Source organism: Ahaetulla prasina, chromosome 18, assembly GCF_028640845.1.
Source record: "Ahaetulla prasina isolate Xishuangbanna chromosome 18, ASM2864084v1, whole genome shotgun sequence".
Classification (NCBI taxonomy): domain Eukaryota; kingdom Metazoa; phylum Chordata; class Lepidosauria; order Squamata; family Colubridae; genus Ahaetulla; species Ahaetulla prasina.
This window is the reverse complement of record NC_080556.1, coordinates 10,654,541-10,669,883: the sequence shown is the minus strand read 5'-3', so window position 1 is coordinate 10,669,883 and position 15,343 is coordinate 10,654,541. Positions and strand designations below refer to the sequence as shown.

General features: G+C 54.0%; 1 protein-coding gene across 1 annotated transcript in view; it reads right to left on the bottom strand.

The window, feature by feature from the left end:
- The window catches only part of EIF4G3 (eukaryotic translation initiation factor 4 gamma 3), a 72,924-nt gene that overhangs the window by 34,045 nt on the left and 23,536 nt on the right, over window positions 1-15,343 (bottom strand). Inside the window, exons 5-10 of the mRNA XM_058161504.1 lie at window positions 11,275-11,370; window positions 10,421-10,534; window positions 7,538-7,570; window positions 2,206-2,385; window positions 1,663-1,777; window positions 503-606 (exon numbers count right to left, since the gene is read on the bottom strand). Of these exons, the coding sequence (XP_058017487.1) occupies window positions 503-606; window positions 1,663-1,777; window positions 2,206-2,385; window positions 7,538-7,570; window positions 10,421-10,534; window positions 11,275-11,370 (642 nt within the window). The remainder of the gene's footprint in view (window positions 1-502; window positions 607-1,662; window positions 1,778-2,205; window positions 2,386-7,537; window positions 7,571-10,420; window positions 10,535-11,274; window positions 11,371-15,343) is intronic.

Sequence of the window (15,343 nt, the reverse complement as noted above, 5' to 3'; positions counted from 1 at the left end):
TCTACATCTTGCCTTTATTTTTGTGACTTGTGAATGTTCGGCAAGAAAGGCCTTTGGCAAACTTGAGTTTCTTACTACCTACTTGGGCCAACAACGCCCAGGCAGCAGAGATCACCCTCAGATGCCCTCCTGGGGCCACCGAAGAGCTAAACACCCTGCCGTTCCCTGTGCCATCAAAAAGTGTTTCCTGTTCTTCTGAACAACAGCGATTAAGACTTATCGACCGCTTTGCCGTTGTTTTTACAGCCCTCTCTGAGCGGTTTGCAGAGTCAGCCTCTCGCCCTCAGCAATCTGGGTCCTCGTTTTACCGACCTCGGAAGGACGGAAGGACGAGTTGATCTCAAGCCCAGTGAGGATCGAACTGTCGAAACGCAGACAGCCGGCAGTGCCCTTGCTTAATGTCACCCTCCCCTCGGGGATGCCGCCTCCAGCGGCCGAGATCAGCCTCCTGGCCCTGTCTACCTCTCCAACCCACGGGAAGCCCCCACAGAGAGCCACTTACCGTCTTCTTCTCCCGCTTGGTGGGCGGGAGCGGCTGTTGTTGCGGGGTAGGCACTATGATGGGCGCCGATGGATACACCGGCTGACTCGGATAGAAAGGGGCTCCTGGAACGAGGGAAGGAAGAAAAAAAAGGGCCATTTGGCTGGGGCTGAATGGAGCCACTTTTCGGGTCAGCCAACCCTCCTCAAGCCGGGAGCCATTCAGATACCCTGCAGAAACTCTGGGATGAACCCCCAGGCCGGACAGATGCATGGGAGGGGGGGGGCAGTGGTGAAATCCTCTGAAGTCTGCTTCCAGTTCTGTAAGTCTGCTACTGAGCGTGTGCTTTGTGTGTGCATGCGTGCCTCAGGCGCGCCCGCACAGCACTAAAAGAGGAAGCATTTTGAAGCTTTCCGAGTCTGCAAAGGTAAGCAGAACAGTGTGTGTGTGTGGGGTGGGGGGGGGAATCCGCTATGCCACGCGATTTAAATTACCGTGTTTTTTGAAATATAAGACGCACCTTTTTCCCCAAAAAGAGGGTGAAAATCTAGGTGCGTCTTATACTTCGAATGTAGCCCCGCCCAGCTTCTCTAACAGAGGTTTCAGAAGCTGAAAAAAAAGCATCAGAAACAAAGCTTCAGAAAAAAAGCCTCCAAACAGAGCTTCAGAAAAGAGCTTCAGAAAAAAAGCCCCCAAACAGAGTTTCAGAGGCTTTTTTTTCTGAACCTCTGTTTCGGAGACTTTCAGAGGAAGAAAAAAGTTTTTTCTGAAATGAGAGTTTCAGAGGCAGGAAAAAAAAACAAAAATAAAAACCAAGGCACAGAGCTCACAACCAAGGAACCTGTTGCTAAAATTCACCTCTGGGAATAGCTGATTGGGGGTATTCCGGGAGGCCGATCCACCTGCCAATCAGCTTTTTTCTTATTTTCCTCCCCAAAAAGGTGCGTCTTATACTCCGAAAAATACAGTAGCTAGAAAGCAGGAAATCTGAGGATTCTAGCTAATATAAATCACGTGTCACAGCTGATTGTCACCCAGCTGATCGTCGGAAACCAACCGGTAGCATTTCTTACTTCTGGTTCATCTGAACCGGTCCAAACCGGTAGCATTTCACCCCTGGGGACGGGGGGGGGGGGGATGGGGGGGGGAAAGGACCAGGATTTTGCTAAGGAACATCTTACCATAGGCGTTGGGGAATTCTCCAGGCCCCGGTCCTGGATAAAAGGGGCCAGGCCCTGGGGGCTGAACAGGATATTGTTGTGGGGGCCCCACGTAAGGAGGACCGCTGTGCCGATACTGCGGAAGGAATGGCATCAGGCATGAGGATACAACAGGGAAAAAACACCAGTGAGAAAGGAGAAAGCGTTCTCCCCACCCCGCCACTTCTCTGGCTGGAAAGCACCAGAGGGCAAGTTCTGTCTTCCTCTGACCCCCCCACCCCACCCCTCCATCTTCCTCCTCCAGAAGCAAGCCATGGAAACTCAGCCCCCCCCCACCCTCTGGCAGGAGCACAGAGGGCTTGCGATGCCCACCAGGTCAAGTCGCCTGCCGCGGCTTTTCCAAGGGTGGCCTTCCCAGCCTTCTTCTAGCCAAAGCTTAAAAACTAGCGAATTACCAAGGACAGGGAGGGGGAGGAAGGACGGCCATAGCACAGTCGCCTCCTCCCTCCCCCCATCCACCCCTCCCCCCAGGCACTGCAGAAGCGGGCGCGGCAGCAACCTTACCTGTGGAATACAGTACTGGGGCCCCTGAGGCATCGGATAGGGCATCGGGAGGTGGTTGACCATCATGATGTGCTGGTTGGCCTGATAGACAGCCGTAGGGGTTTGTGCGCCTGGGCGGAGGGAGGGGCTGCTGTTCTGGATTGTAGCTCGAGGGGGTTGGATTTGAGGCCTCTGGAAAAACTGTGGGGGGAGGGGGAGGCAAGCAAGGAATCCGGTGGGTTAGTGGATCACTGGCACCAGAAAGGCTCTCAGGGCTCCCGACTGAAAGCTAGGCAGCAGCCCTTGCTCAAGAAGGCCCCACGTTTCCGGAGCGACGGGACCAAGGCAGGACCCAGACCGAACCCGCTTGGCGCTTGGGAAGTCTTGCTCCCAAAGCCGAACGGAAGCTGCCAACGGGCCCACAAGAACCCCGTGCGGCCACCCAGAGACGGGAGGCAGTTGGGACCTTCTCCAAGGTTACCTTGAAGAAGTGCCGGCCCTCCTTGTGAAAAGGTAGAAAAAAAAGGTGGCGACCTGGCTTTAAATTGTGTCTCCTCCCCGTCCCCAAGACAATCGGCGGGAGGGCCAAGAGCTCTGGTTTAAGATGGCAAGATGCTGGCATTTTTAATGTGTAGACTCTCTCTCTCTCTCTCTCCGCCCCCCTTTCTTTTTCCCTTCTTTCTCTCTTTTTCCATTCTTTCTTTTTCCCTTCTCTCTCTCTCTCTTTCTTTTTCTTTTTCCCTTCTCTCTCTTGTGTGCGAAGGTGCAAGCATTAAAACATCCAACCGTTAATGAGGGGGGTGGTGGTGGTGAGAGCAAAGAGACAGTTGGGCCATGCAGAAGCCAGTAGTGAAAGTTACCTGGATCGGTCTGAATCCTCCCTTCAACAACGAAGCAGCAGGAAATAAAAAGAAAGCCGGTGGAACAGCTGAAAGGTCAACCCTGGGGAGGGAGGGGGCCAGCATGCAATGGAGGACCCCCGGCCCGCTCGGCCTGGCCCAGCTAACCTCTGAGGCACCCAGGACACCACCTTGGACGGAGCTGCCTGCCCGCCAGGGGCCGACATTATCTGTTCCAAGAGGAGCCAGACCTCTTCTGTGGGAAGAGGTGTCTGTGGCTGCCTAAGTCGCCTCTCCCTCCTTCCTGGGCCTTCCTCTTCTACCGCAAGGTGGAAGCCCAAGGTATTTGAGGACATGCCAAATCCTTCTCAGGGGCTGTGGCAAGAGAAAGGATTTCCTTGACCAGGCCTGAGCTGCCTCGGGAGACCTCCAAGCACACAGCAGAACGGAAAGCTACCAGGCGCCCCCAAACGTCGGATTGGCTTCTGGGGGGTGGGGGGCAGAGACTCCTCTGTATAGGGAACTTTCAGCCCAAACAGAGGCCAGCCTGGGACTCGGGCTGAGGTAGGATTCACATAATTTACCTACTGGTTTGCCCAGCACCAAAAATGTGCCCGGCCTCAAAAATGTGCCTAAATAGGACAGCATAGAGCCGGGGCAGGTGGATGATTTCTACAACCGGTTCGCTTGAACCGGTCCGAACCGGCTAAATATCACCTCTGGACTGGAAGGGCTTCAGGGCACCAGTTCCCATTTCAGCTCACTTGGCGAAACAGCTGTGTTCATCCCCGGAGGGTGGATAGGACAGGAGCCATAAAACCATCCATTCTTTGGGACTCACTCTCCTCCCCACCCCACCCCACTCCCCTCTCCAGCATCCATGTTCCGGCACTGCCATTCAGGACTAATTGAGACCCAGCTGAAAAAAATGCCACCATGGCCCAGCATCAACCCCCGCACAGCCAGTCCCAAGAGGGCAGGAGTGGCTTTTAACTCGGCACAGTCCAGCAGGCTTCTCCTTTTGCTGCCTCTCCTTGGGACGCTGCCCTGCCCAGGCCAGGAGAGAGCTGGGGCACCTGGTTGCACCTGGTTGCACCTAGAAAGCTCTGGTCTGGTCCATGGAAACACAGAGGCAGAAAGATATACGTTTCTGCCCATTTCCCCTTCCCTCACCTGGCATCAACCTGTTGGCCCTCAACTATTACAGTTAGTCCTCGACTTACAACAGTGACCGTTCAAAGTTACAACATCAATGAAAACAAAAAAGAAACCACTGGCTGACAACTTTTTTTACACTTTCAAAACCGTTGCAACAGCCCTGTGTGGTCACAGGATTACAATTCAGATACTTGGCAGCTGACTCCAATTAATGACACTCGCAGCATCCCTGGAGTCGGGCCATCCACTTTGGCGGCCTTTTAACACAAGCAAAGTCAACGGCGAAGCCGGATTCACTGAATGACCGTGTGAGTCACGGTGAAAAGAAAGGTTGCAAAACGGAGGCAACATTCACAGAACAATTGCCTCGCTTAGCAACATAAATTTTTGGGCTCGATTGTGGTCATAAGTCGAGGACTACCTGTACACGAGAAAAGAACAGGTGAGGAGGAGAATTGTCATCCCCTTGCTCTCCCCAGCATGACAAGGCCGGGATAGCATCTCCACTGCAGGATGTGTCCACTCAGCCGCTGACCAATACAGGGACTGACCGATTGGAATGGCCAGACTTCAAGCAAATGAGACAGCTGTGAGAGATCCCCAGATCTGGCAGAGGTCTTTGTCCGACCCATCTCACCCTGTGAGGAAGCAGCCCTCCTAGGAAGCAGCGATTTTAGGCTCCCCCCTACTCTTTTGTCACCCATAATGGTTCATTATTTCCCCCCTGCTCACAGTTGTTGTCGTGTCCCACTCCTCCGCTGACGGTCGGGTCAGGGAAATCCGAATCAGGCTTGCCTCTGCAGCTCTGCCCAAAGTCCTAGCAAAGTCCTCAGAGCAGGCAGGAGACCAGTAAGTGACTTCAGCAAGATAAGTTCGACTTTGCCTGACTCAGAGACTGCCAGAAAGCAGATCCTTTATATAGGCCATGGGGTGTGGCTCCATGACTCAGCACTCATTAAGGCCTGCCCCTCCCTTCCTTCTGTTGCCTCCGCCTATCCAATCTTCTGATGCGAGGGTCACTCCAATCAGCTGTTGTTGGAAGTAAACTTTCCTCAGGCTCACATGCTGTGGAGGAGGGGGAGGGGTCTAGCTGCTCCGTTTGCCTGGGCATGGAGCCAGGGCTGGGGCCGGGGGATGCTCCCTCCTCTGCAGCCTGCTTGGGCATGGAGCCAGGGCTGGGACCGGGAGGTGCCCCCTCCTCTGCAGCTTGTCTGGGCATGGAGCCAGAACTGGGGCCGGGAGGCATACATTCCTCCGTGTTCGGGAGCAGATAAGCAGACCCCGGCTGCGGTGAGAGCGGACAAGACACAACAGTTGTTTCTTAACAGCTTCGAGTTGCGCACCCCAATGTGCTAGTTGCCTGCGAGGGATTTGCAGGAGGTGGCGGCTCAGCACAAACGTCACGGCAGACACCACCAAAGGCAAAGTCGGGGTACGGAAAGGCAACGAGCAAAAGGCTCTGGGAGGACCCAAAAGGAGGAGGACTCTGTGTGGGTGTATGTGTGTGTTCCCCACAAACATTCAGCCAGCATCGATCAAACCAACCCAGAGTTTATGGGCATTTGGGGAAGGTGGGGGAGAGAGTGTCAAATGACAAGATGATCGCACGAGTGATGCGACCTGATATTGGACACGGGCAGTGGTGGGATTCAAATAATTTAACAACCCATTCTCTGCCCTAATGACCAGCTGGGTAGGTGTAGCTCGGTGGTCATGTGACCATGTGGGCATGGCCAACTCAAACTCACATCGATGGGCACTTCGCCTTAGCTGTTACAATGTAATAAGGGTTAACCCGAGAGGCAATTTCTGTAAGCAGGGCAATAAAGATTAGGCTAGAAATACCACCAGAATGTTTCCTTCCTTACAGGATTAGCCCTGTAAAGTGGGAAAAAAACCAAAATAAGATTTCTTCCAACAACCAGTTCTCCGAACTGCTTAGAAAGTTAACCGAATGAGGACTGGCCTATTCTCCCGAATAGGTGTGAACCGGCTGAATCCCACCACTGGACATGGGTCCGTAACAGCAGCCATTTCTCTAATGACCTCGCTATTCAAAAGCCACTGCTTTTGGCTTCGTGGGGACCGGTTGCGGTTTGGAGATCCTGACAACAGCACTGGGCATCTTCTATTCTGGCCAGCACATTAATCAGCACTTGGCAGGCCTCTGCCTCCCCACAAGCCCCCCCACCCACACACACACACAGAGCAGGAAAGACATAACAGGGCTCTGAACTTCAACTTGTGATCCACTTGCTGCTAACATCCAGTTCTGGGACCAGACTGCCTTTAATTACTTCTGTGTTTTTATTTCATCACGTCCATGAAGATCAAAAAGGTGCCGTACGACATTTTGCACGGTAACCTCTACATATAATTCATCAAGCGCATAAGCAGATGTGTGAGACGCCTCCCATCTTTATGGTCCCGTCAAGGGGGTCAGGAGGCAGCCTTCCCTATCGATCCAGATTTGTGACTCTCTACCCACCCCCGGGGAGGGGCGGGGGAGGGGGGGGCTCAACCGAGATAGCCTCAACATGCAACGGCCCGAGTGGTCCTTTCCGGAACAGAAGTGGGGCCACAGAGAGGAGGGGAGAACGGAGAAGCCCCTCTAGACACTCTCTCTCTCTCTCTCTCTCTCTCTCTTCCAGATCAGTTAAGGAATCCAGCCAAGCGGCAATCCTGGGGGGCACTCATGGAACCTCAATATTAAGTGTTCAGTAGAAACAGGGGACCCGAGTTAAGCCGTGCTGGATCTCACAATCCTCACTCATCCTCACGCGAGACTCACAGATGCTCAGTTCAGGCCAGGACACCAACCTCAGGTGACATTTTGGCTATCAGGTTTGCCGGTCTCGGCTCCATGAGACCAGGGCCCTGCTTTCCTAACTGCAATTCAGCAGCAGTGGCTGCAGCTCTTCCGTATTAACACACAACACCCACCCACCCACCCCCAATCCGCAGGGATACATCCTGATCTTAAAACAAAGGAGAGGCACAGGAGAGCAGCTTGCTAGGAAGCGTGGGTTGTGGGGGGGGGGCAAGTCTCCCCACTCCGCAGACTGGGAACCCCACCATCCTCACACAAAAGAGCACCGAGACCACCCGCTACGGGACATGTGGAAGACGGCCGTTAGGGGGTTGTCCAGGAAAGCAACAGAATTAGTAGCTGTTAGAAAGGGGAGGCGCCCAGAGCCTGAGGTTAAGGTGCTTCCCAAAGAGCATCCTTGAGAATTAGCAGGAGGACCAGCCAGCCAAAACGCCCACCCCCCCTCACTCCCCACCCCGCAACCAGTCTGCAGCAGAGGGAGAAAGAGAAGAGCAAGAGGTGGGGGGTGTCAAGGTGGGTACCGTACCTGGTGGTGGGCAGGTCGAGGCCCGGCTGCAAACTGAAGGAGAAGCGGGAGAAACAAAAACACACAAAAAAAAGGGAAGGCACAGAGAGTCAGAAACACCACAAAAGGCAAAAATGTCACACTATATGCAAATGAAACCCATGGGGGTGGGGGTGGGGGGGTGGGGGTGCATAAATGAGAAGATGAGGAAATAAAGAACACTACACCAGAAGCGCAGCTGCAGCACACGGAGGGAGGGGAGGGGCACAGCTGACCCCGGCTGACACCCCCCTCGTGGGTGAACCTGTGGCCAGGACAGGGAGTGGCTCTCTACTACGCCGTAGCCCTGGGAAAGTCCACCCTACTCAATCAGGCTGAGTGTTCCCAAGGGGGAAGGTGGCGGGACATCACCCCACTCCAGGTAGGCAGAGCAGCAGCAGCTGGGAGCTGAACGTGGAGGGAGGGGAAAGAGGGAAGGGGGCAGAAGAGGCCTGCCCTGCCCTTGCCCTCAGCTTCCGTTTTAACAGCCCGGCGGCCTCTGGGTCAGCGGTTGTCCATCCCAAGAGTGACCGGCTTTCCTTGCCAGCCCTTCGTCATGAGCCACAGGAGGCGTTCCTCTCCAGCACCATCTTGGCACAACCACTGGCCGTGAAAAGCACAAGGAAGAGAGAGCCGGGAGTCGGCGATCACGTTTTCCTTCTCCCTCCTCGGCCCCTTTTTCCTTTTTTTTTGGCGCTAGGTCTTTCTGACCTGTTGCGGGTTGGGGGGGGATACTTGAAATAAAATTCAGAGTAGCTACAGACAGCACGATCTTGGGAGAAAAGACAATAGCCTCCCATTCTCTCTCTCCCTCTCCCTCTCTCTCTCTCCCTCCCTCCCTCCCCCCCTCTCTCGGACTTGTGCAAGCGCGAACAAAAATGCAATGATCGTTTTATCGGCCCAAATCCTATCGAGGAGGGACTGAAGATGAGGAGTGTACAAAAACAGGACAGGACAGCAAGTGGCCGGCAGGCAACAAGGGCACAAAGCCCCTCCTGGGTCCACTGTCTCTTCCTAGAGGGGGCGCTTTAAAACCCCCAGGGCTGGAGGAGACCCCTTTCCCAGCCCCTCCCTCCGGCAAACGGCATTCCTGCCCCCCCCCCCGCAATTTCCTCCCTACACACGTGCAAAACAAGCCTTCTCCAGCACTCGGACCCGGCCAGATCTACACAGGAAGGGCCTCCGCTGCTCCTCTAGCCAAATGCAGGGCAGAAACGCTGCCCTCCCTCCACACCTGGGAAACCTGAAGATGCTAAGCTAAGCAAAGAGCACCCAAACAACAACTTTAGAGAAAGAAAACAACCTAGCCTATTTCTCCTGCTGGCTGCCCTCAGCTACTGGCCACATCTTCCTCTGGAGCTGTAAGCAACAGAACAAACTGTAGTCACTGGTGGCTCAGAGAGATTTCAAGGGTTCGTTTCCTGGGGGGGGGACGGGGGACGGACGGTGGGGAGGGGAAGGGGGAGAGAGAAGCCAATCGATCGGGCTCCCAGTGTCGTCTACTGGAGGCTAGAGTGTGGTTGGGAAGGGGGGCTCCAATGGTTAGGGAAAGCCCCACAAATGGAAACTGCCCTTCACTGCCCCAGCTGAGTGGTTTGGCAACTCTGGTCAAATTGCCATAAAAGGTAGCACTTTACAGCCCTCTCTAAGCGGTCAGCCTCTTGCCCCCCAACAATCTGGGGTCCTCATTTGACCCACCTCGGAAGGATGGAAGGCTGAGACAACCTTTGAGCCTGGTGAGATTCGAACTGCCGAATTACAGGCAGCCAGCAGTCAGCAAGAAGTAGCCTGCAGTACTGCACTCTAACCACTTGAGCCTCCGTGGCTCATACAAACTGACAAGCCAGGCCTCCCTTTTGCCTCATGGGAGCTGGCACACGTGGTGAGATGAGGGGTTTGGATGGGCCTGGGACCACCGTGGCAAAGCCAGCTGATGTAGTCAGGAGGCGCCACAGCCTGCCCACGGCCCCCCGATAGCCGAAAGAAATGGGGTGCGTGGGCAGCCCTTGGAAAGAGGTCGTGCTGCTGCCCTTCGTTGACCCAGCAGGGAAATGGACACAAGGCCACCTGTTGTGACCCTGCCCACCCCTCAGCGCCACCCAGGGACAGGGAGGGATTGGGGCGGGGCGGGGTGGGGGTAGGTGAGAAACCAATGCAACCAAACCCAGAACAGAATGCAAGAGGGATTGGAGGGCAGCCAAAATTGCATTTGTTTTGGACTTGCGCAGGGAAGGGGAGAATGAAATGTTACGTGAGCAGTTTTTAGTCATGGGGTGGCAATGAGAGGCAACAGATGGCAAGAAAAATTGCACACAGGACAGTATTTTAAGGGGGGTGGGGGTTGGAATTGTTCACGACCACAGAAAAATGGCTTGACAACTTTTAGGGGCAGCTTCTACCCCGTTATCTTCCCACGGGATCTGCGCTTGAGGGGCTGCCGTATCCGAGAGCAGGTTGCCAATTTGCCTCAATCGGTGCGATTCAAAGCCATACCCGCCCCCCCTGCCCAGCCAGGGTTAGAAAAACGTCGTGAGCCTTTGGGGCTTTCCTTCGGGGGGGCGGGGCGGGGCGGTTGGTTTTGAGTCGGCAGCCCTGCCTCCAAGTCTCCCCCGCCTTGAGAGTTAACAGGCCTGAGCCTGCAGAGGTGGTGTCAGGAGAGCCAAACCCGAGCGGATGTTAAAACGCCCCCCCCCTCGCCCAAAATAACGATCAGGGCTTTTCTGTAGATCAGTCAACAATGGGGGAGGGGGAGGAAATTAAAAAAAACAAACAAAAAGGGGGAGAGGGCGACAGAATGGAAGCAGTGCCGTGGGCACGACCAACTGACTGTCTGCACAAAGGAGTACAGTTTGTCATATTGCTTACAAGATAGTATTTTATCCAGCCTCTTCCCGCCAAGAACCTGTAAACCGGACTCTGTTCCAAAACCTTCCTCCGCTTCCAGGGGCCAAGGCAAGGGATGGGCACTGCTCTGCCGGGCTGTCAAGAAAACTAATTTAGAGAGGCACTCCTGAGGCAGGTCACCCCTTTTCCTCTAGCCACCAAGCCTTAACTTTGCTCACTTCTAACAAGTCCTCCGAAACTGGCTCGCCAGAGATAAAAACTGGGGGCGGGGGGTGGTGGTGGTGTCCCTCCCTACCTCGAACCCAAAGCGGGCAGCTGGAAGCAAAGGGCACAGAGCTTCTCCTCTGTCTCACAGCCCCAAAGGTGCCGGGGCGGGTGAGTGGGTGGGTGGGTGGGTGACGAGGAAGGGCAGAGGACGGGGCAGCTTCCCTCTGTATCGTGACAGCTAGCCGTCGTTTTTGAACTGCACTTAGCCTCATGGTGCAAAATGGCAAAATGGATCACCGGGACGTAGGGCAGGGCGACGGCACCAAGCTCCTCGGGCGGCAGGCCACACTGTTTGCCAAAAAATCCCAAAGGTGCCGAGCAAGAATTCATCGGGGGGGGGGGAGGAAGAGGAGAAGGGGGAGGAGGGTGTTGCATTTACACTGCAGCGTGACGACAAGGATCACAAGAGACAGGGGCAGAAATGCGTGGAGCCCGGAGAAGAGGAGCCGAGCGTCTTGGATCCCTTTTTTCCCCCTTCTCCCAAACGGCAGCGAAGCAGGGATTCCTCTGCCAGCAGCAACTGCGCCGGAAGGGGGGGGGCGAGAAGAGGCTGGGCCTCCATTGGACTGACACGCCGTGCTGAGAGCCGAGAGGGGCTGCCTACTTACCGGAGAGCGGGTCTGAGGCTGCGTGCTCATCGCTTGAGGGGCCTGGGGGTACACCAGCGTGGTGGGCGCCGCGTTCTGTCCCGTGGGGTACGGAGCCTGCCGCAGAAAAGAGAAAAGAACGTTGGCAAGGGATGGCGCCGGGATTTCTTACCACCCCTCCCCAAGAGGACTTTTTCACTGGCATCTATCCACCTCCCGGATCCCGGGCACTTCTCCCCGGTTTCAACGGACTCTGGGCATGAAAGGAGGGAGATCGTTCCATCGGGAAACAGTAAAGGAAGGGTCTTGCAATCCCTGAATTCCGGACGAGAACCAACCCCACCCTGGGCAGGCTGAGTTTCCTGAAAGTTGCTCTTCCCGCAGAGTCTTCCCCGCAGACGGAGATTACTCGTTGGCCCTTTTTGCCTTATTGTCCCTGTGCTGGCTTTCTGGCCTGCCCCCCCATCTCAAGCATACACACCCGACACCACATTCGACGTAAAGAGGGGAGGAATTTTAGGTGGGCAAGAGGAGAGTCCCCCCACGAGCACCTCAAACGGACAAGAGAACCGGGAGCCAACTCTTCCAAGAGCAGCTAGGTCAGGGATCGGCAACCCGTGGCTCTGGAGCCGCATGTGGCTTTTTCATCCCTCTGCTGCAGCTCCCTGTTGCCGGTCGGCTCCACAATTGACAGGCCTTTTGGTTAGGACAGATAGAGGAAAAAGGACGCTGGGCTAGGAGGGGACTCTATGATGGGGGAACTCCAGAATTGAATGGGGGGGCTTCCAGTTTGTGGCTCTTTGAGTGTTTAAGGTTGCCAACCCCTGAGCTAAGTCAACGAGAGCAAGAATCGGTGATCATAAAAGTGCCTAAAAGTTTAATATTTGTGGAGACTCAAATTCTGTCACGCCTGAGGCTGTAATGGCAGTCTCTTATCCTGGGCCGTCTTGCACACGAAGCAATTAACCATCAGGCTTGAGGCCTCATACCATTCTTCGTGACCACTCAATAAACCCAAATACTCATCCGATCCTGCCTTTGCCTCGACTATATCAACAAGCGGCAATATATCCGAGGCAGGAACCAATTTGACCGAGCTGTCGTCTCTCCCCCTGAAAGCAGAAGCCAATTCAGCTGTGCCATCAGGAGTGGGCAGGAAATCCTGCGTTAAACTAGAGTGCCAACTAAAGGAGAGCCCTGAGCTACTCAAGAGAAGGCAGGAAGGAAACTTTCAATGCCCCTTAAGCCGGTTAAGTCTGCTCTGCTCTAGTCTCAAAAGCAGGCAGCAGGCCGAAGCAACTAACCCTGGTTTGTTCATTCCCCGAAGCAGACAACCCTGAAAGTTGCAGCTCTTTGAAACATTTCCCCAATTTGACCGTCCCCATTTGCAAAGCGTTCAGTGGTGAAATCCTCTGAAGTCCTTCGGGAGAAGGGCGGTATAGAAATTTAATAAACTAAACTAACAAAGTCTGCTACTGGTTCTGTGAGTCCGCTCCCTGAAGCGGGCCCGCACAGTGCTAGGAAAGGAACATTTTGAAGCCTTCCGAGTCAAGTCTGCAAAGGTAAGTAGAACAGCGAGGGGGGTTGGGTGGGAATCTGCTGTGCCAGCGATTTAGATTAGTTAGAAAGCAGATCATCAGAAATACTGGTTCAACCGAACCGGTAGCATTTTTTACTACCAGTTCGCTTTGACCGGTCTAAACCGGTAGCATTTCACTCCTGAAAGCGCTCATCAAAACAGTGAGAGGTCAGAAAGTCAGGATTGCAAAAACGAAACTTGTGGCACCTGAGCCTTGGAAGTCCACAAAAAGAAACCCCGTCCCCCCCATACTTCAGCTTCCCAGGAATTTTCTCGCCACAAGGCCCTCCTCTGGCCCTCTCTTAGTCTGTCTGCTCAAGTGAGCCAAAGAGCAAGAACTATTTTTATCGGCTTTCCGAACTAGTTGATTACCCACTAGGCCTGCTGTGCAACAAGATCTCCACGCTCCTACCTGGGCTGGGAAAAAACAAGAGACGTAACTCTGTTGCATCACTCTGTGTGTGTGTGTGTTTATGTATTACAGAATGCTGAGTCACAGGCAGCTCTTTCATTTCCAAATCTCAACAGCACCAGCGTAATGGAAATGCCCACACTCTAGGGTGCCAGAAGTCCCTTGGCCCTGTCAAGCACCTGCCGCAATAGCACTAAGACTTATATCCCGCTTTCACAGTGCTTCGCAACCCTCTCTAAGCGGTTTACAGAGTCAGCCTATTGCCCCCAATCTAGATCCTCATTTTACTGATCTCGGAAGGAAGGACGGCAGGCCGAGTCAACCTTGAGCCGGTCAGGATCGAACTCCTGACAGTGGGCAGAGTTAGCCTGCAATACCTCATTCTAACCACTGCACCACTGTGGCTCATCCTCCTTACAATATCTGACTGACTCACAAGCAGGGCCACCGAATCAACCCCCCACCCTCAGCTCAGGCCTGCCTCAGCAGTCGCATATTGGGCTGGGCTGGACAGGTCATTGCCATCCGCCTCTTGGGATTTAATTCCACCGTCCATGAATGCAGGAAGTTCCCAAACCACGCCTGACTTCTTTTAGGAAGCCCGCTGTGATCCACACCACTGAAATAGTTCAATTCACAAAGGTTTCGCCGAGCCAAGCTGCTGCCAAAACAGCTCGCTCAAAGGACCATCCATCACCTCTCTCTGGGACAATGCCATCGCACTAAAGCTCCTGGAAGCCTCTCCTTTCTCCATCAAGAGCTCCGATGGCTATTTATGGAAAGGAAAACCTTTCTCTGTAGCCTTCAGTGATAAAAGCCGAACCAAATCTCAGCGAATGTGACTCTTCAGGTAATCCCGGGATGTGAGAACACTGCAGCAGACACTGGGAGGTAAACCTAGAGCCCTTTGAACAATACCCAAGGCCCAGGAAGCACAGGAGGGCTCAACCCCTGCCCTCCGGAAGAGTGTCTCTGTCTCTTGTCTTTCTCTCTCTCTCTCTCTCTCTCTCTGTTTCTCTCTGTCTCCCCCCCCCCTGGAGTGGGGGGGAAACAGGAAAACTTAACCCTTTTCGACTACAAACGAAATCAAGCCACTTTCTCCTCCTACAGGGATTTCTACATTAAAGACAAAATATTTTGAGGAGGGTGAAGAGGACAACAGCTTATGTAAATTTGCCGGTTTAGAGTAGAGGTTCTTGAACTTTGGTCAGGACTCCCTGAAAAATCTCCAGCAAGTTGGAGTGGGGGGGTGGGGGGGAGAGAAAGGAAGAAAAATCTGGATTGGGCTTGTCTTAAACCTAGCAGGACAAATTACTCTGAGCTTTGATCCCACTTTTTACCCATGGAAGCCTGCTGAGAAACGACAACGTTTTAGATTAAAATTGATTGCAAGCAAATGAGGGAAGCACTAGTTTTATTCGGGTGGACGGATGGAGGGGGGGGAGGGAACAGGACATGATTGCACTTCCCCCTAACTCTGATTTAAAGCAATTAGTGAAGCTTACACCTCAAAGGGTCCTTTTTTCTTTAACGAGGGAACACAGATAGAGGTGCTGAGCCTCGCAAACGTGCAGCTAAGGTGCCAGATTTCGGCAGAAAGCCAGGCCAAAGATTTAAAAGGGGGGGGGGGGCGCTTATTTATCTAGAAGCTGAAATCCCCAGTACGGAGCATCTCCTTCACTGTTCCTGCCAGTTCCCTAATTACCATTAAGGGACGCCAGATCTTCCCTCGCCAAATTATCCAAGAGTTTCTATTAACTTTACGCAAGTCCCACGAAGACGGGAGGGAAGTTTGTGCGAAGCAGCTTTGAAAAAGGGCTTCCCGGGGTTTCTGGATCTGGAACCGGACTTTAAAAAACAAGCAGGCTTCCGACCCACAGCTCGTGACAACTGAGAAAGCGGCTTTCCGTCTGCCGACGGATTCACACCACCAACTGGACCCCCGAGCCCAAACAAGGGAGGAAGTCCGCTGTTATTTTCTGGAATTGCGGAAATGGGACGAACCACCAAAGTTCTAGAGGAGGCTTTCCCCCCCCACCCCTTTCTCCCTTTCCTCGGAGATCTCCCAAAAAGGGGAAAGGGCTGCGAAGGATGGTCCC